The following is a 27,880-nucleotide window of genomic DNA, read 5'->3' on the forward strand; positions in this document are numbered from 1 at the left end:
ATTGGGGGATTATACCGTTTGTCATGGCAGCTTGGCGGGTCGGGGGTCCTTGGAGTCGGTGGAAATTGTATGTGGGGAATCCCTCCGTGTTAAATTTTGATGTGATCTGGTGCAGGTGACGTGGCTGGTGAAGGGGCGGCAGTAGACTCCCTCCGGCTATAAGTCACAATAGTGGTTGCCAGCCTTCGGGCGGCGTGGTTGGCCCCTGAACCTGTAGTCCGGTGGGGGGCAGTTGTTGCGTTTTTTCCCGGTTATGGTTGCACCAGATCTTTGTGACTCCAAGGACTCCCCCTCGTTCATTGTTCATTTTATGTACTGTTTGTTAATAAACTGGCTGCTGTGGCCAATTTAGCCAAAGAAGAAGGAGTGGTGTTTTATTGGTGGTAAGAGTGGTGGTGGGCTACAGCGAGATATTCTGGCCTCCACGGGTCATGTGAATTACTCCCACAGATTCCTCCTTACATAACGTCTTATATCAGCGCCCAGGCACAATAGCCCTGATAGTAACAGTCTGCTTACCAAAGTTACCTAGAGACTTGGAATAGATTCAATGGAAAGACAGAATTGACAAACCTTCTATGACATATCTGAGATTAGAACCATTGATGGGCAGCCACTTTACATATTGCCACGGCCACCAACATGAGTATCTTCACAAACACCCATCCCAAATCATTGTCCCCATCAATATCTAGAATCACTCTATTAACATGATCTTTAATATGGCTCAGGAGAGTACATACCATAGTGGCCTTATGGGGACCTTGGAAAGGCCTGGATCTGGTTGGTTCTACCACCTTCGCTTCTAGGTTGTATGAAGCTGTGCAGTTTACAGAGAAACTGAGGATGAGGAATTGACCCAAGGATCATGCAAAGGGCATGGGGGGGGGGGGGGGGGGACATGCTAGAGGGTTAGAAGCATATATATATATGGTCTATGACCCTTATCATGGTATCCCATATTAGGCTGGTGCAGTCACTCACACAGACTGCAAAATTCTACTTGAACAGAAGTTTACTCAGGTTAGGACAAGAAGCATATGGTTGTAGTCTCTTACAGAGGACATGAACTTGATAGTTACATATGTTTTGTGGCACAGAACTTCAGCTTCTCCTGTTTATAACCTGACCTCTCCTAGGGCGCAGCTCATGTGGTGCAGCACTACAGAGCTGAACATTCTACATGTAAGCTCGGGATCCTTGATCTCAGCCAATCTGCATGTTCACCACTACATAGTATTATCACCTTAAAGGTACAGTGCATGCTAATTCAACAATTCACACGTACAGTACTATGTACGCCATAAAGTGCATGTTAGTCATCACATACATTCCTCTGTCCAGCGCAGAATCACATAAGATGTCACAACACAACATAATGCAAAACAGCCCAACATATGTGACATTAGTCATCTGTTAGCTCCAGTGGCGTACCATAGTCGAAGGAAGCGGGAAGATCAGTGCTCGGACAGCCCCGGGCATTACCTTACAAACACTAGGCCCTTCTATCCCAGGTGGCAAAATCCAGCACTGTATTGGGGGCCCATTAAAGACCTTTCTCCGGGGTCTCCTCTCTTCGACGTCTGTTATTGCTGTCTCTTGTAATGATGTGGACTTGATTGATTTCCAGAATTTTAAATATGGTCAACATGGGTCTAGAGCTCACAATGAATCGTGTCTTTGTATTAATCAGATAATTAAGTAAATGTAATGTTTTCGATGGAACATTTTTGTGACTAATTTCACTCTGGCTCCAGGAAGAACATAGTTGCGCCATGCCTTGGGAAAATCCTTTGCTGTACTAATATGTAACACACTGCAACCAATTTCCCGTACGAGGAAAGGAAAGTAAACATAAACACGCAACTAATGGCCAAAAGCCAAATGCAGCTTACATAAAGAGGAGGAAGAAGGAGCGTGTCATTTGTACATGACTATCAGGATGAAGCAAGTCATCATCTTATGCGCTGGGCTGATCAGCCTCATCCAATCCTGCCGTAAGGACAATGCAATAAGGAACCTGGTGGACAGGACTGTCTGACTACAGGCGAATCTAACAGCTCTTCTCATCTTTCTCTAGAGGTCTCCGATACACAGAAGTCCTATGTCACTAGCCTGGCGATCAGCATGGCACGTAGTGTGGGGCCATGTGTCACTCCTGACCCCAGCGTCCTGCTGGCACTCAACTTAGGGAACGTCACAGACGTCTCCACTCAAGACCTGCTGGTAAGACAACTGAAAGAAGATGCTGTTCAGAAGATCAATCACAGTGAGTCCATTTTTAATGGAGCTAGACTCTCAAATGAATGCCTGTGATTTAGCTTGAATGGAAAGGATAAATGCTAAAGAATGTTTTAGACTTAATTATTGAAAGAATTTAAATGTAGCAAAATGTGACGAAATGTAATCTATGATCTGGTTCTGATGTTTGATAATATACATTCGTATGAATAATGGTCACCAGGGCTGGACTGGAACTCAAATTTAGCCCTGGCATTTAAGAGCACACAGTCCGGTTTGCTCCATCACCATTCCGTAAATGTATAGCAATTTGCATTACCCACCTGAGCACTAAGTATATACATGATAGCGCAGGAAAGGGTTAAAGGGCCTCGTGGGGGAAAGAACAACTTACCCAATCCAGTCCGGGTCCAGCGGTGCTGGCACCTCCTCTTCTAGCCTGATGCCAATATTGGGTCACGTAGTATGGACTCTTCCGCCCTATCTTGTTGTTCGTGGTGTGATTGCAGGGTTGGCTGGCTCACTTCAGCAGCTAGGCCAACCCCCTGCCCTGTCATACCTGATGCAGGTAAGGTAAACCAGTTCAGCATAGTCTTAATATAAAGTTTTAGGAAGCGCAGAAAGAATGTAGAATTTCCTTAGGGCGGTATGTGCTAGGATTGCAGCTAGGCAGATAATTGCCCTGAAAGGCATGTAACCCTTCACTGCACATTCAGTCTCTACACATTTTTTCTTTTGTTTTACCTTTATTCTGTACAATTTTCATTCTTTGAAATATTTAATTTAAAGGAGTTTTCTGAGAGTTTTCAAAAATTTTTTGACAGGCTTAAAATGCTGTAAAATAAAAAAAACATGTATTTTCACTCACTGCTGCAGCTTCTTATCCGGCATTGGAGCCTTGGTGCCCACCGCTTGGATCCCAGAAGAAGCGCCAGTCACTTGCCATACATTGTGCACATGACCACTTACTTATCCAATAACAGGCTACACCAGCCATGGAAGAATCCTAGAGGGAGCCTGTGATTGGCCCAGTGGTCACACACACAATGAACAGTATGTGACCACCCACCGTCTTCTGGATTCCAAGCAGCGGGCGCCGGGGCTGTAGTACTCGACAGGGAGCTGCAGGAGTAGCTGAGCAGACATTTTTTCTTTATTTGACATCATTTTAAGCCTAAACTATTTTTTGATGTGCTGGAAAACCCATTTAAGGGATGGGACATCAGATTCTTTTCTCTGAAGCTACAGTTCAATAAATATTACATGGTGTAAGATATAGCAGTAGTGGCATATTTCCCAACACATATATAGAGATTGAACAGATGGGTTCGATGTGTAGCTACAGTTTTGGACCTCAGTCCCTAAAGAAGTCTTTCAGTATTTTACACTAATTTTTACACCTTTCTATTTGTGAACAGGACATCTTATACAACTTTGTCTCCCTGTTCTTTTGTAGATCAGCCGTTCTCTTCAGGAAAAGTTGCACTTTATGTTCTTGCTCTCCAATCCTCGTGCTCCGACCCCACCGAATTTCCTAGTTGCAATGCCAACCTTGTTCATCTTCTCAAGAACAAGACTCAGGAAGAACTTGACAGTATTGGTAAGTCTTCAGATGTACATGACCCAGTTTTTGTATATGGAACTAGGAACATCTCACTACATCTGAAGATCCAGATTCCAGTTATTTTTCATGATTGAGAAGGAAAAAGAAACAAATTAACAGATACTTGACAATACAAAAAAAACAATCCCTGTAGAAGTAATAAAGTAGAATCCTCATGCTCCTGGTGGATGGATATCACTGTGGAAGTGTATTAGGTGTAGTACAGACATAAATGTTGCATATAACCTTCATATTATGGGCCTTTGCCTTCCTGTGCCATTATTGCTGTAAATGTTAATGTAACCGGTCTGGTTCTGGTTTGGAGTCGCAACGTTGCAACCCGAGCAGATGAATAGCGTAGTCAGGCTTTAGCATGGGGTCTGTAACGGTAGGTATCAGTTGCAGTATGAAGGGAACAGGCAGGTAATGTTGTCAGAGGGAAGCCAGGAGTGGGTTGCAGGTCATAACGGTTTGCAGGCATTAAGGATCAGATAGATAGAGGTGCTAGACTATTGCTAGGGAGCACAATAATCGCACACTAGCCAATCAGAAGCAGAGTGGAGCCAGGACAGGGAACCAAATCAGGAGTACAGAATCATGGCTAAGTCCATCAAAGGAAGCTGTCCCTATGGCTGGATGGCTCAGTTGGGAGAGCTGCTGTAGTGTACAGAAGTTTGTGTGTGGAAACTTCTGGATGTGTCTGAATGATCTATGTGGTCTTGTGCTTGTATGTGTTGTCAATGTGTTCCATGTGAGTGAATATGATGTGTATTGCATAACTGCAGCACTGAATGGGTTACAGTCTGGGTTATGTCTGGAAAAGTATCTGTTTGTCATGTGACCTTGTTTTATATATGTGAGTGCAACGTGCATGAGAGAGAGTTTTTGAGATTTGAATGCTGAAGGTGAAGAGCAAAGGACAGACGTTGGCCTGCACATGGACACCTTTAGTCTGTGTGTAGAGGCTATGGAGGAGGCTGAGTGGATAGACTATCGGTGCTGTGAACCCCTTCTTCTTTGCTGTGTGCAGAGCTAGGAGCGTGACAGACGGCAAGAAGTGCAAGTTCCTGCCCCGTGAGTGTGAACCAGTAGAGCATTGTCAAGGTTGTTTGTGAGATGGTGTCTGGGACCAGAGAACCACAGATAACTTGGCCTGTGTAAAGTCCTTCTGTTCTCCCCTGCTTCCCTTCCTGTCGCACCACGTGTTCCTCTGCACTATGTGTCCTGCCGGTGGATGTAAAAGTGGACTGTATTGGAATTGTTGCCAGTTGTTCTCAGTAAATGGCTTTACCGCCGTTCCCGGTTTTGCCTTTAAACTTCACCGCGTGTGTGGACTCTTTATTCATCTACTGAGAGATCACCATGGAGGAAGGAATAGTGGCGTCACCCGTGACAAAAGAGGACTGAGGTAAACCATTCCTGGGTTAACCTAACTTTAATAGTCTGCCCTTGGCCCGTTGGATGTGTCCCTGGTTATTCAGTGTCCTGTATGGTGACCTCAGACACACGGCATATGCTGAGGAGCTGGGAGGGCAAGGTGCTGGCTTGTCACAGCGACACTTGCCATGCTGCCTCCCGGAGGGATGCACATAAACAAGGCCAGGGCAGCGCTGGACCTCTTCCGGACACCCCCGGCATGGGGATGCCCAATAAACAGGAGAACAGGTGTAGAGGCATTTGTCACGGGTGACGCCACCGTTCCAGTACTTCCCCCGGTATGACTATCGGTGGGGAAAAATAAACGAGTCACAGACAGTTTAAGTACCTCAGGTCCCCGGGAATGGTCAGGGCCTGGAAATCACTTTAATGGAAACCTTCAACACGACAAGGCACACTTTGAAGAATAGAAATTAAAACTAAACTTGACAGTAGTACCTCCACACGGTGACCCAGACTTCAGATCAACCCCTGCATGACAAATAAGATACCTCCACTCAGCGGTATTCAGACTTCTAGACACTTGAGTGTGAACAATGACTGTAGTAAGTACCTCCACCACACGATCCCAGACTTCAGAACGCGCAGGTGTGTAAAATAAACAATTGAGTACCTCTGCAGTGGGCCTTGAAGGGCACTTGCTCACAACTGCTCTTGCTCTCACTCTCTCTCTATTGGGCTCACTTACAATTCATGTAGACTCTCACTCACGGGAAACCTCTCCTATTCTTCAATTTTCAACACATAAGGGCTGAAGGTGCCCCCATGTGCCCCTGTGGTGTGCCTCCCAAATAGACTTAAGATAGCACTCAAGATGGAACTCCTTCCCTGCTCTCAACTACTCAAATTTATAGCCTCTCTCATAGCACATAACAGAATAGAACTGATACATTACAGACAGTCTCCAGGCATTGTAGACACTTAACCCAACACACGCTGCAGCTGTGCAATACACCTAACAGAATGACAAGACAGTTTGCACAGGGCATTAAGACAAGACATTACATGTATGACATTGACGAGGGGGCCAGGAAAGCATGTACTGGGCCACTACAGTTACCCTTCGGGTGGTAGACATTGGAGCAACTGTGACAAGGCCTACATCAATCCCCACTGTCTCCTAGGCTAGGGCCTGCTCCTTGGGTGCTGCACGGCCGCCTGGATCGCAGGAGCTCCTGGGTTTGAGCCCTGACAATAATCTGTCTGTAATTGTACTGAATGGTTGGTTTCTTCTATGTACAGAGCTGTCTGCTTTGAGCAATTAGATGTCTCTGTTATGCTATGGATAGTCTGCAGCTTCATGCCCCTCTTCCCCCATTGCCGGGCTGTATTACTGTAGACATGCATATTAGTTCCTTGTAGAGATACTGCACACGGGGCATGGTGGCCACAAGCTGCTGCATGGCTGGGTAGATTCTGCTTCACTTTAGTAAGACACTGTAACTTAAAGGTTCTTGTGTTCGCATATATCACTGATGTAAAGGTTATAGCAACAGGTAAATAGGGCTCACTGGCTGCGGGCAGGCTTGGATTCCATGCGGGATTCCCTGCAGCCGTGGTCATTGGGCCTTAGGTTCTTGTGTTCGCATATATCACTGATGTAAAGGTTATAGTAACAGGTTTGCTTTAACTTCAGGGTCCAGTCTTCTGTGTTTATGATTTTCCCCTTTTTGTAGCTATTATGTTATAATGTGTTGTAGTTTAACACTAAGGCCGCCTGCAGACGGGCGGAAATTCCGCAGCGGGATTTCCGCCGCTGGAAGCCTGCATAGGATTGCGTTAACAAACGCAGAGCCCCGCACAGAATCGTCACTGCCCGGCCGCCGGCTCCGGTCTGCACATGTGCTGGCTGCCCGGGAAGCCGTTACATCAAACAGCCGGAGCCGTGGGCGTGGGTGAGTACGCGCTGCTCTCTGCAGGCACTCGGGTCGGGTCCCGCAGCGAGAATCCTCGCTGCCGGATCCAACCCGCCGTCTGCAGACGGCCTATGGCTGGTGTCACACCTCATTGGGACCTCCGGTCGGAAGTTCTGTTGCAGATTCAGCTCAAAATATAAGAAACATTGCTGCGTGCAGAGCTTTATTTCTGTCTGTAGCCGTCCAGCTGGGCAATAGCAGATGGACCCCACAATAATCATTGGGGTCTATTTGGGCTGTTCAGTTCCGTCCAGAAATGGAATTGTTCAGCCGTGGGGAATCTCCTTTCCTACTTCCTAAATGTAGCAGGGAAGCTGAATCCGGGGTGCAGATGTGAAGCACCCCTAGATCAGCCGGGCCTGGGTTATAGTTGTGCTGACAGGCGATGTGCAGATAATTAATAATATTCGCGGTAGAATCAGCATTATTACATTGTGAAGTCTGTCTAGTGACTGATTGGAAGAATCTGTTATTTGTATGGCCATTCTGTAGCTGGCTGCACATAGTCAGATGTCCCACTGACTGATTATAGTCATATGTATGTGGCCATTTCACAGCACATGCTCTAACATTACACTATTATCGGATGATGGAAACCCATTTTCTACAGATTAGAAGTCTAACGAGTAAAAGCAGTCTTCCTACAGACTTAGTATATTGTGGCTATGGAGTGACAATCCCTGAAATGTCACCCAATTTTTCCTCTATGCCCTTGGCCCAATGCAGACTCATTCCTTCCTATTTCTATGAGAGAGGACCGGTTGGTAATTGGTGATTATATTACCATGAGTTGAACCATGTTTATGTGCAAGGTCAGAAAAGATGTGTATCTGTAAGTTGCATTCTGTGGGATTGAAGTCTGACTTTATTACAGGAAGCCAAGGATCCCCTCTTACTTCCTGGTACCAAGTCGGCCTGGACGTGCTCGCTCTGTGTCTGACATCTCAGCCGGCAGCTATTACAGCAGCAGACATCTCTGCAAAAACGATCCCTACGACCCCGTCCGGGCACACATTTTCTGTAGGTGAGTTCTTACATCGATATTTCACATATTAGGACGTCTCGGTCCAAGGACTGTGCAGCTCAATGGGTTTAAGCATCAGAAAACACCCACTGATGGTGAGAAGCAACACGAGTAAGATACGGGGAGTTTTCAGGTTAATAGCCAGTGGTCACATGGGGTTAGAACACATACTTGGCTAAAGGGGCGCAAATGTAAAAAACAGGCATAAAGATAAAAATGATGATTGTGGGCCCTTCTAGATTCCCATAATTACAATATTCTAGCCAACACACATCAATATACATACAAATTAGACCCCCGGACTGTAAATACTTCATTAATCGCCATTTATCAACCAAATATGTGTGATGTTTCCATCCTGCCTGCGTTGCACATATTTGGGGCATTGCTCAACCAACAGTGGGACCATATGGTTATTTATTAATTAGTCTCACCGACTAATGGGAAACTTGGATCCCTTTGAATGAGGAGGGACCTCCTGGATCTTTGGATCTATAATAGAGGTCACATACACAAGCCCTTTTTCTTCTGTTTTGTTATATAAGCCATCTTGTGTCTAGCTCTAAAGGTATAACAGACTGCGATACAAAAAAGGTGCCCGCTATGGCACCCTTGGGGAGAGGGGGCAAATTCCCATCTCCAGGGGAACCGTTTTATAAGCAAAGGGGTGAAGATTTATGTCAAGAGGGAGAAGGAGAAAGCAAACATCTGACCGTTCCGTGCTGGTTGGTAACGCCTGGCACCACCACTATAGGGGGCACAGTCTGGTGCCTTCATGTCACTGGGCATTATGTCATCAATCTACAGAGTTTCTGGAAATGTCCTAAATAAATAGAAATGGCCATTTATGTTTGCAGATACGGCAGCTGTGGCAGTGATGGCATTTACCTGCGTGCTCGAGATGGATGATGTCCCTGTAGATACGTACGTAGCTGTGCAGAACACTGTTGAAGCTCTGTTGAACATGATGTTGGACGCTCAGAATGACGGGCTTATTGGTAACACCTACAGCACTGGGCTGGCCGGACAGGTATTCATATCCACTACTTTAATTTAATCCAAACAACCCCAAGTATTGTTTTCTTTCTAGCAAATTACCCACAATACTGTGGAATATCTACAACGCAGTCTTCAAAAGAGTTCATCATGTTTGTTGACCATCAATGTCTACCTTATCATCATGATATTTTGGGCCTCTTTGGCACGGCTGTAGTTTCAGTCCATGTGCTGTCCACGTCTTCCACGGACTAGACTTGGGTAGCACACGGACACATGATAGTCACTATTCTGGTCTGATCTGCTGACCAAAGGGGCTCATGCCAAGGCAGCAGGTCTGTGTAATTCCTGCGCTGCCTGATCTTCTTGCTCCCGATTCTACCAGATGCAACATGGGCACGCCAGGGCCGTATTTGAGATCCTGCTGCTTTAGGCACCTTCATTGTACATATTCCCTATTGGTGAGTCAGATTAAAGCTGCTGTTCACACACTACAGATTGCTTCAGGCAAAACTCGTTAAGCACAGGAACTGAACTTACTACACAAATACCATACCAGAACCAAGCTTGCTGCATAGATAAAATACAGTAACACAACCAAGCTTACTACACAAATACAGTACCATAGCTGAACTTACTACATAGAAATGATACCAGAACCAAGCTTACTGCATAGATATAGTGACAGAACTAAGAATACTTAGTATGTAAGTTAACAGAACTGAGTTTACTACATAGATACAATAACAAAAGTGAGCTTACTACATAGACATGATAACAGAACCAAGCAGGCTATGTAGATACAATGACAGAACCAAGAGCGATTGCACATGCAAACAGTTTAAATAAGAAATGCCAAGTCTCACAGCTTCTCAATCTGATGTCTTAAAGACGGCCCTGAAGCCAAGAAGTGTGTTTTACTAGACGTTCTTCTAAAACCATTTCTTTTTTTAACCCTTACCATGAGGTCCTATTAATAATAATAATACTCTTTATTTATATAGCGCCAACATATTTCGCAGCGCTTACATAGACAGGGGGATACAGAGACAAAATTACAAACATTACAGAACCGCGGTTACATAGTAATCAGCTGATGGAAACAATAGGGGTGCGGGTCCTGCTCCACCGAGCTTACATACTACAAGTAATGGGGGGATACAGAAGGTAAAGGGCTGGAGATGTGCCCGGTATGGAGAGGTGGAGAGTGAGCGATGTTATACACATAGACAATGGTCAGACATTTAGCCGTGTGATGGCAGAAACAGTATGACTGCAGGAGCGGTTTATGATGGCTAGCGGGATTGCAGTCAGTAGGTCAGGGAGCATGTTATCAGGCAGAGTACAGAGGGGTTTGTTTAGGGAATTCGGTATGCCTCCCTGAAGAGGTGCGTTTTTAGAGCACGCCTGAAGTTCTGCGAGTCCTGGATTGCTCGGGTAGCCTTTGGTAGTGCGTTCCAGAGGACCGGTGCTGCTCTGGAGAAGTCTTGGAGGCGGGAATGAGAAGTTCGAATTAACGGGGCGCTCAGTTTGGTTTCGTTAGCAGAGCGGATAGCCCGGGCTCGGTGATGGATTGAGATGAGGGAGGCGATATAGGGGGTCGCTGCACTGTGGAGGGCTTTGTGGATGAAAGTGGTGAGTTTAAATTGAATTCTGTATTTAACGGGCAGCCAGTGCAGTGACCGGCACAGGGCAGAGGCGTCCGAGTAGCGGCTGGACAGGAAGATGAGCCTGGCTGCCGCATTCAGGATGGATTGGAGAGGGTAGAGTCTGGTGCAGGGGAGGCCGATCAGCAACGAGTTGCAATAATCGAGCTGGGAGTGGATGAGGGCAATAGTGAGCGTTTTTAGCATGTCCACAGTGAGAAAAGAGCGGATTCTTGCGATGTTCTTGAGGTGCAGCTGACATGTTCGGGCCAGAGATTGGATGTAGGGGGTAAAAGAGAGATCAAAATCAAATCTGACTCCAAGGCAGCGGGCATGTTGTCTAGGGGTTATGGTGGCGCCACACACTGAGATGGAGATGTCAGGAGGAGGTCGGTTAGTGGAGGGTGGAAATACCAGCAGGTCAGTTTTAGAGAGGTTTAGTTTTAGGTAGAGAGAGGGCATGGTGTTAGAGACAGCGGACAGACAGTTGGTGATGTTTTGGAGTGAAGGTGCAGAGATGTCACGGGAAGAGGTGTATAGCTGGGTGTCATCAGCATACAGGTGGTATTGGAGGCCAAATCTCCAGATGGTTTGTCCAATAGGGGCTGTGTAGATAGAGAAAAGAAGGGGGCCGAGGACAGAGCCCTGGGGGACCCCAACAGCAAGGGGAAGAGGAGGGGAGGTAGAGCCAGCAAAGGAGACACTGAAAGAGCGGTCAGTTAGGTAGGAAGAGAACCAGGAGAGGGCAGTATCCTTTAGGTCAATGGAGCGTAGCATACTGAGGAGGAGTTTGTGGTCAACAGTGTCAAATGCTGCGGAGAGGTCGAGGAGGATCAGTAGGGAGTAATCGCCCCTCGATTTGGCTGTCAGTAGGTCATTGGATACCCTTGTAAGGGCAGTTTCTGTCGAGTGTTGAGGTCAAAAGCCAGACCGTAGGGGGTCTAGGAGAGAGTGCTCTGATAGGTAGCTTACAAGGTGGGAGTAAACCAGGCGTTCTAGTAGTTTGGAGATGAAGGGGAGGTTTGAGATGGGTCGGTAGTTGGCAGCATCAGTCGCGTCCAGAGTCGGCTTCTTTAGCAGTGGGGATATGATGGCGTGTTTGAAAGAAGAGGGAAAGATGCCAGAGGTCAGAGAGAGGTTGAATATAGTGGTGAGATGGGAGATGACCACTGGGGAGAGGGAACGGAGGAGGTGTGAGGGGAGGGGGTCGCTCGCGCAGGTGGTGGGGCGAGCAGAGAAGAGCAATTTAGAGACTTTTTCCTCTGTCGCTGGTCTGAGTACAGACAGTGAGCAGGAGCTAGATGCAGTGCTGACAGGACTAGGGTCAGGGCTAGTCTGGGGTTGGGAAGTTATTTCCTGACGGGTGTCATCAATTTTCTTTTTGAAGTAAGCAGCCAGCTCTTCGGCACTAAGATCCGTCATCGGGGGCTGTGGTTTAGGGCTGAGAAGGGAGTGAAAAGTATCAAAGAGCCGTTTAGGGTTGTGGGATAGTGAGGAGACTAGAGAGGTGAAGTAGACTTGTTTGGCATGGTGGAGGGCGAGGTTGTGGGTTCTGAGCATGAATTTGTAGTGGAGGAAGTCTGCGGACGTTTGCGATTTCCTCCACAGCCGTTCAGCACTTCTAGAGCACCGCAGGATGAAGCGCATTTGAGGCGTGAGCCAGGGTTGGCGCGTTCTACATCGGATGGCTTGGGTCCTGGGGGGCGCCGCTTCATCCAGGGCATGTTTGAGAGCGGTGTTGTAGTGAGCGGCAGCCAGGTTGGGGCAGGTGAGGAGAGAGATTGGGGACAGAGAGGACTGTAGGGATTCAGCAAAGTTCTGGGTGTGAATGGCCTTAAGGTTCCTGTAGGTACTGTAGGTAGGTGGGTCTGGAGAGATGTTAGGGAGCGTGACAGAGAAAGAGAGGAGGTTATGATCCGAGAGCGGGAGAGGGGAGTTAGTGAAGTTGGCAGCAGAGCAGAGCCGGAGGAAGACCAGATCCAGAGTATTGCCATCCCTGTGAGTGGGAGAGGCTGTGAGTTGAGAGAGACCAAGGGAGGAGGTGAGCGATAGAAGCTGAGAGGCAGATGGGGAGTTGGGGTCATTAGTGGGGATGTTAAAATCACCTAAGATGAGGGTTGGAATTTCACAGGATAGGAAGTGGGGGAGCCAGGCAGCAAAGTGGTCCAAAAACAGGCGAGGAGCACCTGGGGGGCGGTAGATAACTGCTACTCGCATGGACAGCGGGCGGAAAAGCCGTAGCATATGTACTTCAAAGGATGGAAAAGTGAGTGAGGGTACAGGGGGGATGACCTGGTAGGTGCATTTCGGGGAGAGAAGAGCACCTACTCCTCCGCCAGGCCTGTCATCTGGTCTCGGGTATGGGAGAACTGCAGGCCATTGTAGGACAGTGCAGCAGGGGAGGCCGTGTCAGACTGCTGGATCCACGTTTCTGTGAGAGCGAGCAGATGTAAAGAATGGGCAGTAAAATAGTCATGGATGGTGGGGAGTTTATTACATGCTGACTGGCAGTTCCAGAGCGCACATTTAAAGGAGTCAGGGGAGGGTATGCATGGGCTAGCAGTTGGGCTTGGGGATTTTATTAGTGAGCCCGGTAGGGGGTAATAGCTAGGAGCAGTGGAGGGTGGGCCAGGATTGGGAGAGATATCCCCAGCAGCTAGTTACAGCAGAATAGTTAGGGTTAGCAGATGATTAGGAGATTTATGAGGAAGACTGTTATTTTTGTTATATAATGTGTCCCAGCATGTTGTCCCTTCCTCTATCTTGGGCACATCGGCAGTTTACCTTTAGGGTATAGTCAGACTGTGTAGTTAAGCTGCAGTCAAAGCCGCATCAAAAAGCGCTTTGTAAAAACCGCATGCGATTCCCGGTGGTTTCTGATGCAGTTGTGTCAAACCCATCACCAAAACTCTCCAGCAGCTCCTATGGACGCTCCTCTGTAAATGGATGCGCTACGCACTGCCTGCCAGTGTCTTGTGGCACAAAGGGCCCAGGGCACACCTGTGTGAGTAAGGCCTTAGGTCCTGGTATGAAGAAGAACAGGTGACTCAGAAAGTGATGCTCAAAGAGAGGACAATTTATTGAAGGTCGTCTGTGAAGTTCTCTAGCCATGGTGGCCACATTACTAATGCTTCTATCACTACTAACGGCCAATGTCATCTACAGACGGAGCCCACATGGATCACAAGGAGACATCCCAAATATTTATAATATTTTTTTTCTAATGTTGTAAATTCACATTTCTATTTGAAGTCCTATCTGAATAAACCATGAAATGTTCTCCACCTTTCTGCCTTCTAGGCCCTATTAGCTGCCAAGTCTTACTATTCTCCGGGACGCTGGGACTGTTCGCGAACATTACAGAAAGTGATAGACTTGATCCCAAACAGGACCTTCTCTTTGCCAATCGCTGCAGCTCAGCTTCTACCTTTCCTGTGGGGTAAAAGTTACGTCTCTGTGAAGGAAATCTCGTGCCCAAATAAAGATGGTGAGTGAACTTCTTACACACTTATTATAAGGTTCTCATAATAAACCCCACCCTAGTGTCCGTACTATAGCTGCAACGCCCTCAACTCACTCCATAAACATAAAACACAGTGAAACCCAATGGGGATCTAGGTTCAGTTCAGAAGAACCTCCGGTGCGCTCGGTGCTGCAGCCGTAACGCTGCCATGTTAAGGTGAATCCACACCGGTGTTAGGGTCAGTTCAGGGTTTCCATCTCTCTGCTCAGGTTTTAGAGAGACACCGATGTAAAACTGAAATTCACTGATCTGTTTATTCCCCATTGACTTCATTGGGCTTTCTAACTAACGGGATGCTTCCAGTTGGCTTCAGTTCCATTTTGCTGCAGTTTTTTGACTGGGACAAAAACCCAGTCTGCAGCGAGTGAGAACACGGACCTCAAGGCTAAATTCACATCTGCACTATGGATTCCGTAATGACAGCAAGAAAACGGAATCCCCTGAATGAACTGAACCGTCTCACAGCAGAACCCAACTGTGCCGAATGGGCCCCATTGGCTTCCATGGAATACGTTCGGCTCCTGTACGGCATGTTTACTGGATGAAATAGTCCTGCATGCATGACTTTTGCCCGGCCTTTCATGCCCGATCTGCACTAGAGGCTCTGAACGGGGCCGCCGACGCAGATGTGAACAGAGCCTAAAGGAAGCGGTCTTTAATCTGTTTAGGCATGGGATATATTCCGTGTTAACACTTAGTGGGACGTTTATCTACGACCGATGTTTTATAGACCAGTCTTAGAGAATTGGCGCCATAGTAAGATGCGATCTTCTTATTCATTTTTGCGCATCTTGTTCTGGTCGTGCGACACTTTCTGAAATTTAAGGCAGATGACATCTGCATGGATGCGCTAGAAGTTATTCTAGTTTCTTAAATCATAGTGAATTTGACGGGCTGCAGCCAGCCCCATGCGCCAATGTTGTACAAAAGAACCCCAAAACATCATAAATGAGACTCATGCAAAACTTTGACTTCTCTACGCTGGGTTTAGAGTGTAAATGCTTTTAAGCAGATTTCCCTTCGTTCCACGGCAAGTAACAATTTTGCAGCCAGAAACCATAAGAGGTGGCTCGGTGCCAAGGTCCATCTCCCAGGCCTTAGAGCAGTGAAGTGGCTTGCCACAAGCCATTATGGCCATGAGCCGGTCTGGAGTGAGTCCTGCCGGCTGACCCGTATTTAATCCTATAGGGATAAGAGATGTCACAGTAGCATAACTCAAGGTTACGGTAAAGATGGGGAAGGTCCCTCGCAGTACATGCGGCTCATGAGAATGCCACAACAAACTACAACCTGGGAACCCCTCCAGATCACCTGCTTTTAGTTATACTTACTGTTTGTTCATGAAGAGGATAAGATTAGATATAATAGGACAAGGTGTGGAGGACATTAACTCTTACTCTGCCATTCCGGTACCAAGTGTACCATGGCAGCTCTATAATGACCACTGACGCATGTAATACGCCATGAACTACTTTCTTTTAGAATGGTCTCACAAAGTGTCTTCTAGTTTCAAGTTATCATTTGATTAATGGTGAATGTTATGGGGGCTGCGGAGCAAAATCTGGGGCTTAGTCAAGACCAACAAACATGCTGGAGTTCACCTCATTCTCATCAGAGGCATCTGTCTGCATTTGGGGCTTCTCCACTTGACCGTGTTTGTGTGCGTATTTGTATAGTATCGGCACGCTAAGCAGTGAGAATAGAACCCAGAGAAACACAGATTAAAAAGCAGCAAAAACCGGCAAAAAGCCTGGCGCTGTTGAAACCCTTCAGAGCGAAAGGGACAGAAATGCAAGAGCCAAGAGTGGACCAGGACCTAGACCCAAATTCCATCCAGCAGTAATAACAAATCCATGGCAGCACCCGATGTATAAAAATCTCAATTTTAATTCCTCCATCGCTGGCAACGTTTCGACCAAAAGAAGTGGTCTTTATCAGGCTCAGCTTAAGACAGAGACATGATACACATAAATAGTAAAAACACAAATGACCACAATCCTAGACAGCTGAGCCTTCATCGTACTCCTCCAACAGGTACCCAGCCGTAGATACGATTGGTTTTACCAATCACTATTAACTATGTATATACCCAATATACCTGGCCACATAGTCACCATGATCACCGCCAGCTCTGCTGTATGCACTTGATCAGTTAAACGCCATAATAGCGTCCAACATAGCCATTGCGCATGCGTTAAAACACCATGACAAATCAAGGTGTGCGTCACAATAGTCACGGTAGTTCACGCATGCGCGGGCTTAACGTAGTCCTGCAATATCATCAACTCAGGATGAAACGTCATATAAATTCCAAACATCACTACTGCGCATGCGCCACTCCATAGCAACGCCACCTCTCAAGAGTAAACTATCAGGAACATGCGGTTGTGAGAATATCCTCATCTCACGATGTTTCCAGCGCTACCCACATTACTATGATGGACCTATGTTCTAGAATGGGAGCATACCATACACCAATCCAAGGCCTATGCATGTAATAATGTTATTATGTTACATTCCTGAACAAAGAGCCTCTTCCCAAACCTCTACACCCATCATAGCAGATATACTTGTGTCTCTGTGTGATAATATATATATATCCTGTAACCCGAGTAGTTCTATCCTGGGCTGGGGTCAGTTCTACGTATTCGCTCATCTGTTCACCAACTGCATGACCCCGACGTCGTAGGACGTTGAGGAATTGCTTCGCTTATTACTCCAAAATGACTCAAATAGCAGATCTGATTTCTATGACCTTTTATGGCCCTCTTGTGCGGGTGAACCTACCACAGCATGACACCATCGGATTACAAACTACCCACCTCTTTGTCCAAATGGTTGTAAGACCCCAATGTCTGATGGCTGCCCTAGGAAAATACTATAGTGTATGACCCATGCAAAGATCAAAGTCATTGGGACAACCCCTCCTTGAAGAGACTGTCCCCATATTTTTCACCCCTTGCTGAGAGCTCCATCAGGTACTGACAGTCACACTGATTACAGTGATATGTCTGCTGTGTGGATCTGTGCAGTAGCTTAGAAGAAACTTCTATTTTATTAGTAGCAGGCAGACACAGAAGTAGTCCTCCATATTCAGGAGTTGCAGCCTAGCCGCACCCACCCGGCCCTCCAGCCAATGTTTGGCACAAAAATAAGCAGAGAGCTGTCAATCATTGGCTGGAGGGCAGGGTGGGTGTGGCTAATCTGCAGCTCATGACTATCCAGGAGTACTGTAAGTAGTCCTCTATGTAACTGCTACTACTGATAAAAGGCAAGTTTCTATAAAACTCCTGTACAGACGCCCCCAGCAGACATATCACTGTGATCAGTATGATTGTCACTACCTGTGAGGTTAGCCAACAATGCAGCAACTGCCTCATCTTGGGAAAAAAGGCATAAGAAAAAAATTCTTCCTGATAAGGAACATATAGATAACAGGCAGTCCCATGCAAAAAAAAATTCTCTGTCATAAACTACAAATCGAATTGTATGGAGGTGATTGTGGATTCTGCTTCCCTTATATCTGCGGGCGTCTGCTCTTGTGGCAATGCTTCGGTGTTACGGGGTACAGCCACCCCTTAAGGGATTTCTCCAGGACTGAAGGCCCTTTTATACGATACAATTAATATTCAAAAATCGTTCAAATGGGCAAAAATAAATCAATGATTGTTCAGTGTAAACGAGCCAACGATGTATCTGCTACAGAAACACTTGGATGGGGCTGAGCTGCTTTGAGGATGTGACCGATGAACATGACATCACAGGCCTGAGAAGAGGCTGATTGGCCGGGGTCCCAAGTGGCAGACTCAACTGATCTGATATTGGGGACCAAGGCTGAGGAGAAGTCCTGGAAAACCCCTGTAACTATTTAAAGACAGGGCCTGGTTTGGCAGTTAAAGGGAATGTGTCATCAGAAAATGACCAATCATACAAATCACATTTTTGTGTTGAACATATTTTTTAAAGATTTTTTTATTTTTTACTTTTTGGTCACAAGCTATATTTAAAAAAATCCGAAAATCTTGCATTTTTCCCACTGACCACAGAGTCTAATAACAGGCAGATCCTTCCTGATCTGTAGAGAAAACTTTGCAGCAGCCATCTCACTGAAATCACAGGCAGGATTACACTGAGAAGTGACACCTATATGTAGATAACACAGGACCCTCTATTCACAGTATGTGATATCACAGCTCACCTTCTCCCCTCCCTGCACACTGATCACTAAGCCTAATACAAGTCTGTCACTTCCTGATCTGTAGAGAAAATGTTACAGCAGTCATCTCCCTGACCTCACAGGCAGTATTACACTGAAAGGTGACACCTATATATAGATAATACAGGACTCACCATTCACAATTGGTGATAAGCTGTGGCTATCCACTCCTTCTGGTAAAATGACCTCTGCACAGGTCACAGAACATGTCTTGATCAGTCTCCCATAGAAGTCAATGGGTCCCCTCTTGTTGTGTGAATGGCCCATGAGGCTGCTGTAAAACATATCGTCTAGATGCTCTAAAGCAGAGGGGTTAAACTCAATCTCACAGAGGGCCTTATGGTTGCCTTCAGGGGCTAATTGTAAGCCTGTATAGTAATAGTGACCTCTATTGTGTCCTCAGTAGTAAGTGACCTAAGTAATAATAGTGATCCCCAATAGTGGCCGCATTAGTAATAGTGACCCCCACAGTGGCCCCAGTAATAATAGTGACTCCAGTAGTAATACGGTCCTACATAGTGGCCCCAGTAGAAAGTGACCCCCCATAGTTACCCCAGTAATAAGAGTGACCCCCCATAGTCACCCCAGGAGTGATAGTGACCCCCGTAGTGGCTCCAGTAGTAATATTGACCCAGCAGTAATAAGTGACCACCACAGTAGTCCCAGTAGTAATAGCGACCTCCCTATTGGCCTTCCACTCACGCACGCTACAGCCCCAGATCACACTTGGTGGGAATGCAATGCAAGGAATGGAAAAGATCTGGAAAAGCGAGGATATCAGCATTACAACAAACACCAGACTGGTCGATGCATCGTCTTTCCCATAACGACGTACGGCTGCGAAAGTTGGACGCTCCGGAAAACAGACAGAAGGAGAATTGATGTGTTTGAGCTCTGGTGCTGGAGGAGAATGCTGCGGGTACCACGGACCGCCATGACAGCGAACAAGGTAGTGTTAGATCGCGCCAAACCGGAAATATCATCAAACAGCAGCTCTCTTTATGGCCACGTGATGCGCAAACTCACTGGAAACAGGACTGATGCTCGGGGAGGTCAGTGGGAGGAGAAGATCAGGACGACAAAGACGGCGAGATACAACCAAGGCGACCGCCAACATGTCACCCGCGAACTGAGAGAAGCCGTGAAAAACAGGAGTGCGTGGAGAACGATGATCCATAGAGCGACCGAAGGTCGGATGCGACTGAACGGATCATCATCAAATATACTAATTTAAAAAATTAACTATAAATAAAAAAATCATTTTTAAAAACTTTTTATCCCTAATAAGACATAAAAAGGCAGTGAAAAAAAGATATATAAAAAAAATAGCCCTACATGTCACGGAAAAAAACTACAAAAAGAATTTTGGTAGCTGGAGAAAAAAAAAGGGCAGTGAAACCGCCACATGGTTCTAGTCCTTAAGGGGTTAAAGGGGTTTTGAATTCTACAATTGTTGTATATCCTGCCTTCCATGCAGTAAAACAAAACTCAGCTTATACACACCTCTCCCTGCGCCCTCTGTGTCCCACGGCGCTCCTCCGCGCCTGTGTTTGTGTACAGGCTGCAGTCCCGTCTGCTTTAGAGAACGTCACAGGCGCTGCAGCCAATAACAGAGCTCAGTGATCGAGTGATGAGCTGTCTAATTGGCTGCAGCACATATGACGTACCGTAAACAAGCTGGGGAAGCCTGTAAACCTGACATCATAGGGGAGACCCTGCGGGAGTGGGGAGGGGAGACCCTGCGGGAGTGGGGAGGGGAGGCCCTGCGGGAGTGGCGAGACCCTGCGGGAGTGGGGAGACCCTGCGGGAGTGGGGAGGGGAGACCCTGCGGGAGTGAGGGGAGACCCTGCGGGAGTGAGGAGGGGAGACCCTGCGGGAGTGAGGAGGGGAGACCCTGCGGGAGTGGGGAGGGGAGGCCTTGCGGGAGTGGCGAGACCCTGCGGGAGTGGGGAGACCCTGCGGGAGTGGGGAGGGGAGACCCTGCGGGAGTGAGGGGAGACCCTGCGGGAGTGTGGAGGGGAGACCCTGCGGGAGTGGGGAGGGGAGACCCTGCGGGAGTGTGGAGGGGAGACCCTGCGGGAGTGAGGAGGGGAGACCCTGCGGGAGTGGGGAGGGGAGGCCCTGTGGGAGTGAGGAGGGGAGACCCTGCGGGAGTGGGGAGGGGAGACCCTGGGGGAGTGGGGAGGGGAGACCCTGCGGGAGTGGGGAGGGGAGGCCCTGGGGGAGTGGAGGCCCTGGGGGAGTGGAGACCCTGCGGGAGTGAGGAGGGGAGACCCTGCGGGAGTGGGGAGGGGAGACCCTGCGGGAATGGGGAGGGGAGACCCTGTGAGAGTGGGGAGGGGAGACCCTGCGGGAGTGGGGATGGGAGACTCTGCGGGAGTGGGGATGGGAGACCCTGCGGGAGTGGGGAGGGGAGGCTATATGCTGATTTGTTATTTTGCTGCATGTAAGGTGGGATATACAGAAGTTGTAGAACTCAGAAAACCCCTTTAATTCTGTGCTGTGATGGACTGCCACACTTGCCACAAGTCAGTTTGTGAAATTCTCATTTGCTAGATTTGCCGCGATCAGCTTAAACACTATCGGGATGCCTTCACACGCAGCATGAATTCCGTGGAATGTCCACAGCGGGTGTTTCTGCGGTAGGTCTTCAGCATGTTCAGTATGTAGAAGCCATGTGGAGGAGATTTCAAAAAATCTTTTACTTGGAGCAGTTTTTTTCCGTACTAATCCAATATAAATAGGCAAGCTTCAACAGACCCGCAACAAGATCTGCACCATTTAGGTATGGATTCGACCGCATATTACTGCAGTGGAAAACCCAGAGCAAATACACGGTGTGTGAAGGTACCCTTACTGTGAAGTGGAAACATCAGGAGTAACAAGAGCTCAACCACAAAACAGTAGACCACAGTGACATCACAGAATGGGGCGACTGGGTGCTGGAACCTTTGTCGCTTAGATTTCGCCTATCCTGTGTTGCATTACCAGAGTTCCATACTGCCTCTTTAGGTAACAGCGGCATAAGGACTGTGCAACGGGAGCTTCATTAGATGGGTTTCCACGGTTGGGTGGCTGCACACAAGCCTAAAAATACCATGTGGAATTCCAAGCATCAGCAGAAATGACGTAAAGCACGCTACCGTTGGTGCATCACTTTTCATTATAAGTTGGTCATGTTACCCAGCGCTCCCCAGGTCATCAGGACCCCAAACTACCTGCTGACTGTGATTCTTGTAGCCAGTAGTTGTCCCCAACCATATTTTAGAAGTTGACCAAGGCTCAGATATTTCATAACCTCTGCAGAAACATGGTAGCTTACCATCTTTACCTGCCATGCCTGCTGTATGCCAGAGATCTGCGGGCGCAGTCAGGTGAGTATGGGTCATAATGCCTACACAGTAGCGCACCAGCTTTAGTCATGCTTTATAGGTTTTCTTTCCTCTTATTGATGACATTTACTTTATGCTCCGTCTTTTTATTCCATAAAGCTCAGTTGATTTCCGTTGACTTCACTATCATCAATGATATTATTGGAAAGCCCTTTAAGTACTCCACTGTGGTGGCTGTGAAGGATGGATCCACTTTTCTCGAAGTTATGCAGAAGGCAGCAGAAGAAAATCCCAAACACTTCAGGTGAGATGTAGCAGAGGGGGAGTTGCTGGGGTGGTATTTGAAGGCTTTTCTTCGCCTTGGACAAAGATTCAGTTCACTGCCTCAGCCTTGTATCTACATGCCAAGGACTAGCCTAGTATCCTGTTGGTGCCTCCACTGGCTCATGCGAGATTTGCCATTTCAGCATACTACTAAAGAAGTTGTCCATTTTGATCAATTTGTACTTAACCCCTTCACTCACTAGAGCAGTTTTTCACAACCTTGCCAGCTTTGGTAGTGACAGCAGAACATGGTCCTTGGCATTGTTCACATGATACCGCAGGCTTTAGACAGAGGGGTAACTTGAACCTCCTGCTCCCAATCACAAAATCTGTAGGGGAACCCAAACTATGACGAGTCATTTATAGTACTGATGTCCTCATATGAGGCAGATGTACCTTTGGGCCCCCTCAAGCTCCAAGACATGGGTGCTATTATAGTTATGCCCCTGGCTACAGTGAGTGCAGAAGTAGCAATCACACATGGGCCAGCTACATAAGACGACACCGGTATTATAAATGATGTGTGATGGTTGGGCAGCCGTTTTTACATTTGGGCCACAGATCTTTACCTTACACCTCTGTATTGTTCCAACACTGCAAAAATCTTATTAATAATGGAAACTGACAGGAGGGACCATTTCAGCCATATCACTAAACAGATTCGTCTGACTAAGTGTACAAATGTATTGAGGTTAGAGAGGTGTCCAGATCCATTAACACAGTTTAAAAAGCCTTACCTGTGAATTTGGTGCCAGTAACATGCCTGTGGTCATCAGGACCCCTGCCACCTCCAGACTGTGATTCTTGTAGACCGCCGCTGCGCCCAACCATTTCAACCTAATTTCTAACGCAGCTTGAAACAACCAGGCCTGGACTGGAAACACCTGTCTTACAATTTGTCAGAAGCACTTGCTTGCGTGATCTTCTCCACTTTTTTTTTTGGCTTGGCTCAGTCAAGATACATTCCATAAGGGTGTTTCATGAGATTTAAAGAGGTGGTTCAGTATTACAAAATAGAGTCCATAGGCTGTCTGGTATTGCACTTTATCTAAGCTCAAGAGGATGTAGCCTATCTGCCATGCCAGACAAAGTTTATGGACTGGAGGTGCGCTGTTTGTTGAAGAAAAATCAAACTACACTCATCAAAAACAATTTTTCCCCCTAGAAGTTGTTATTTTTTTTTTCAAAACTCATCCTGCAGTTCCATTTCAGGCAGATTTGTAAATGATGAGAGTTGTGGTGATTAGATAATAATAATAAACTTTATTTGTATAGCGCCAACATACTCCGCAGCGCTTACATAGACAGGGGGATACAGAAAGACAAAAGTACAAACATTACAGAACCACGGTTACATAGTAATCAATTGATGGAAACAATAGGGGTGAGGGTCCTGCTCCAACGAGCTTACATACTACGAATTGTGGGCTGATACAGAAAGTAAAGGGGCTGGAGATGTGCACGGTATGGTGGGGTGGAGAGTGAGGGATGCTATACACAGTCAATGGTCAGACATTTAGCCTGTGACGGCAGAATTGGTATGACTGCAGGAGCGGTATATGATGGCTAGCAGGGATTGCAGTCAGTAGGTCAGGGAGCATGTTATCAGGCGGAGTACAGAGGGGTTTGTTTAGGGAATTCGGTATGCCTCCCTGAAGAGGTGCGTTTTTAGAGCACGCCTGAAGTTCTGCGAGTCCTGGATTGCTCGGGTAGCCTTTGGTAGTGCGTTCCAGAGGATCGGTGCTGCTCTGGAGAAGTCTTGGAGGCGGGAATGAGATGGACGGTCTTGTCACATATCAAGTTCTTGATATGTTGAATGCCTTCCTGTCACCTGTCTGCTGCACATTGGAGACTCATCTCTGTTGTATTGGAACATCTTTTTAATTGTAATCAATAAAATATAGAAAAGTTGTTTTATGAAAGCTTTGCGTGCTGACCTATTTTTTGATTGATTGTGCAGCAGAGCGTGTGCTACTGGTCGTGGGGATGCAATCGTGATTTATTATATCGCCGTATCACATCTTGTATCCAAGGTAGAGGCGGTACACCAGGGTACTAGAGCCTCCCAACAAGGGCTCAGTTCTCCATAGTAAATAATTCTTTGGCTCTGATATTGTAATCACTTACTTTTAACGATGCTACAATTGCACAGAACGTTTCATTCCATTCTGAGAACTTCTAGAAAAGGAATTGCTTTTGAAAATGAGAGTATTTGTCTAATTCTTAACTCCTTTAAATTCCATAATACAACTTTTGTTTTACTTATGTTTGTATGACTATAGCTTGCTTCTTCTCTTTTCTATTATCTTTCATTGAACTATTGTTCTCCTGCAATGGCCAAGTTAGGTTGTTAGATCATTAACAGCTTCTGATGATTTCAGGCCAGTAATGCCATAAGGCCTCATGTCCACGGGCATGCACAGTTTCCAAGTGTGGAATCCCACAGTGGTTTCCACTTGTGCCCGCAGCCATGAGGCCAAAAATTACATTTTACTCACCTGTCCGGACCCTGCATGGCTATCCTCCGTTGCGGCCCGATCTTCTTTCTTCTGCCCTAACATTTCGCACTGACATAAGTATTGAGACCCTTTTGGTATGACACTTGAAATTTAGCTCTGGGCCTCTCATTTCTCTGGATCATCCTTTAGATGTTTCAACACTTTGATTGGATTCACCTGTGGGAAATTCAGTTGACTGGACATAATGTTAGAACTCTTGTCTATATAAGGTCTCGCAGCTCACAATGCATATCAGAGCTAAGGGATGAAGGGAAAATAACTGCCTGTAGAGCACGGGTACAGAGCTGGAGAAGGCTACAAAAACATTTCTGTTGCACTGAAAATTTCCAAGAGCCAAGTGGCTTCCATAATACTTACTTATAAGAAGTTTGGAACAACCAGGACTCTTCATAGAGCTGTCCAACTCACCAAACTTAGAAGTTATCGGGGAAGAATGGCCTTGGTAGGAAAGGGGACCAGGAAACAATGGTCACTTTGGCTGAGCTCCAAAGATCCTGTGTGCAGATGGGAGAAACTTCCAGAAGGTTGACTATCACTACAGCACTCCACCAATCTAGGCTCTATGGTAGACTGGCCAGGAAGAAGCCTCTCATCAGTAAGACCTATGAAAGCCGCCTAGAGTTTATCAAAAAGGACCCTCAGACTGCGAGAAACAAGATTCTCTGGTCTGATGAAACCAAGATTGGACTTTTTGGCCTCTAAGCGTTCTGTCTGTAGGAAACTAGGTTTAATGCCATCCCTATGGTGAAGGCTGGTGGTGGAGCATCATGCTGAGGGACAGGGAGGCTGGTCAGGGTAGAAAGAAAGCTGAATAGAGCAAAGAACAGGAAGAATGAAACCTGATCCAAAGAGCAAGAAATCTCAGACTGGGCAGAATATTCACCTTCCAACAAGACAATGACAACACAGGAGCGGCTTAGGGACAACTCTTTGAATGCCCTTGAACCTAAACCCAATGGAACATCTCTTGAGAGACCTGAGAATGACGTCCACAGACGGTCCCCATCCAACCTGACAGAGTTTGAGAAGATCTGCAGAGAACAATGGCAGAAAATCCCCAAATCCAGCTGTGCAACCTTGTGGCATCATCCCCAAGAAGATTGAAGGCTGGAATCACTGCCAAAGGGGCTTCAACTAAGTCCAGGGTGTGAATACTTATGCCAATGCTAAATGGTAGTTTTTCATTTTTTAAAAATTACAAAGATAACTAACATTCTGTTCTCACTTTATCATTATGGGGTATTCAGTGCGGAATGAGGGGGGGGGGGGGGGCACATGATTTTTTTTTTTTCATTTGCACAACATAACAAAATGTAAAATAGTAAAAGGGTCTGAAGACTTTACAAATGCAGTGTAGATACAAGATAAATACGGCTTTAATTGTGTGTTGAGTATGTAAATCTGATGAGATTTTCTTCCCACAGTTTTAAGACAGAGACCTCTTCTTGGGGAGTTTTTGTGACATCTATTAGCAATCTAGAAGGAAGCACAAATGACAAAACATACTGGCAGTTTTTCGACACTGTGACCCCAATACCTGTGGGTGAGTAACTGAAGATTGTGCATCTATCTGATCTAATCTACACTCGCTTGAACACAATGTAATTTGGTCTGTGTTTCTTTGCAGGTGTCGGCTCATACAAGCCTAGTAATGGAGCGCATATTCTGGCTATCTTCAGCAAATACTGATTATTTCCGTTCATTATTTTCCGCTATTTTGATTATATTTCACTCCATAAATATCTGTGATATATCCCAATCATCTTGGCTGTGACGTGCCTCAGAGAGATCGCATGATTCTTAAACGAAGTTTTCACAGTCCGTCCACGTTGTATCCATGCTGTAAACCAATAGAAATATGATTGTAGTAAACTAAATGGACAGTTATAAATGCCTACACTGTACTGCACCTATTAAAATACAATTGAAAAAAAAATAAGTGAACCCTTTGGAAGGACCTGGATTTCTGTAAAATGAGGTCTGATTCTAATCTGTCACAATTACAGACAAAGAGCATCTAACTAAACTGATAGCACACAGACTGTTGTCAAGCCCTTTACTGGGCACCTTGTTAGACCTTCATGGTGCCTCTATAGAGACATGACTGGTTGGTATAGTATTTAACCAATTACCTTCTGAACATGCTTTCTGTCGTTGCACAATGTGGTCACAGCCGCTCCAGACTCTGGCAAACTTTTCTCCCATTGTCAAAATCATGTCCTGAACGAACATAATAGCTGCTGGTTTATTAGAGCTTGGTCTTCTGTATGTCGAGGGCTAGAAGGTATCTTACTCATTAGGCTGGGGTTACACCTAGACTTTGCTGGAGTGATTAGTGATTTTTTTATTGCTAGTGTTAGCAATACGATCTTAGATATACTGTGGGTGTCCTATTAGATATGGTTGGTACAAGCTAGGAGAAGCCAATATAAACCGCGCAGTAGAGTGTGTAAACCAAAGGACATCGGTTTTAATTTTCGCGAAAGAGCTTAAATTGTAACAAATACAATAAGGTGTGACATTCAGATACATTACAACATATTGTGTGCTGATAGGTCATTCTCATGGGGAGTGTTCATGAGGTAATCAAAAAGCGAAGTGAAATTAGCAGACCCTCAGTACGGTCTTGCCACATGACAAAATTAACATTTGGTTCAAATCAGTTTTCTTTTTTTGAATTCAAATATTTTTTATTGAATTTTCCTCGTCCGAAGACGTTTAAGTAACAATACAAAACACTAAAACATATCCTCGCGGCGCGTGAGAGACTATTTGGGATAAGTCCACTGTGCTCTGGATCCACTCTTCTTGTTTGTGAGGATTTTCCATGTGTTGATCCGTGGCATGTTCATTCATTAATTCCGTGACCATGGTGACGCTATTCTTTCTCCCTCTCCCCAAACAACAATTATTTTAGTATATTTACTATCTTAGTTTCTGAGTAAGTCCGAGCCAATAAGACCAAAGGTATGGAGCCAATGAAGCCATATATCGTAATACTTTTGTGGTGTTTTTCTCTTGTAATAAACGCTTTTCTCCCACATTAAAATTTGTGTGACTTTGTTTTTGAGTTCCTTCCAGTTGGGGGGAGTGTCGTCCAGCC

General features: G+C 46.2%; 2 protein-coding genes across 2 annotated transcripts in view; one reads left to right on the plus strand and one right to left on the minus strand.

The window, feature by feature from the left end:
* The window catches only part of MRPL16 (mitochondrial ribosomal protein L16), a 55,833-nt gene extending 53,090 nt beyond the window's left edge, over positions 1 to 2,743 (minus strand). The window contains exon 1 of the mRNA XM_066588232.1: positions 2,636 to 2,743. The gene's annotated coding sequence lies outside the window, so the exon portion shown is untranslated. The remainder of the gene's footprint in view (positions 1 to 2,635) is intronic.
* LOC136588776 (cobalamin binding intrinsic factor-like) lies at positions 1,835 to 27,826 on the plus strand. Its single transcript, XM_066588228.1, has 9 exons — positions 1,835 to 1,997; positions 2,081 to 2,269; positions 3,698 to 3,841; positions 8,072 to 8,221; positions 9,079 to 9,251; positions 14,164 to 14,350; positions 22,094 to 22,238; positions 26,202 to 26,320; positions 26,405 to 27,826. Exons 1-9 carry the CDS (start codon positions 1,931 to 1,933, stop codon positions 26,464 to 26,466), a joined length of 1,236 nt encoding a protein of 411 aa, XP_066444325.1. The 5' UTR covers positions 1,835 to 1,930; the 3' UTR covers positions 26,467 to 27,826.
* Positions 27,827 to 27,880: the final 54 nt, after the last annotated feature.

This window comes from Eleutherodactylus coqui, chromosome 13 (assembly GCF_035609145.1).
Source record: "Eleutherodactylus coqui strain aEleCoq1 chromosome 13, aEleCoq1.hap1, whole genome shotgun sequence".
Lineage (NCBI taxonomy): Eukaryota > Metazoa > Chordata > Amphibia > Anura > Eleutherodactylidae > Eleutherodactylus > Eleutherodactylus coqui.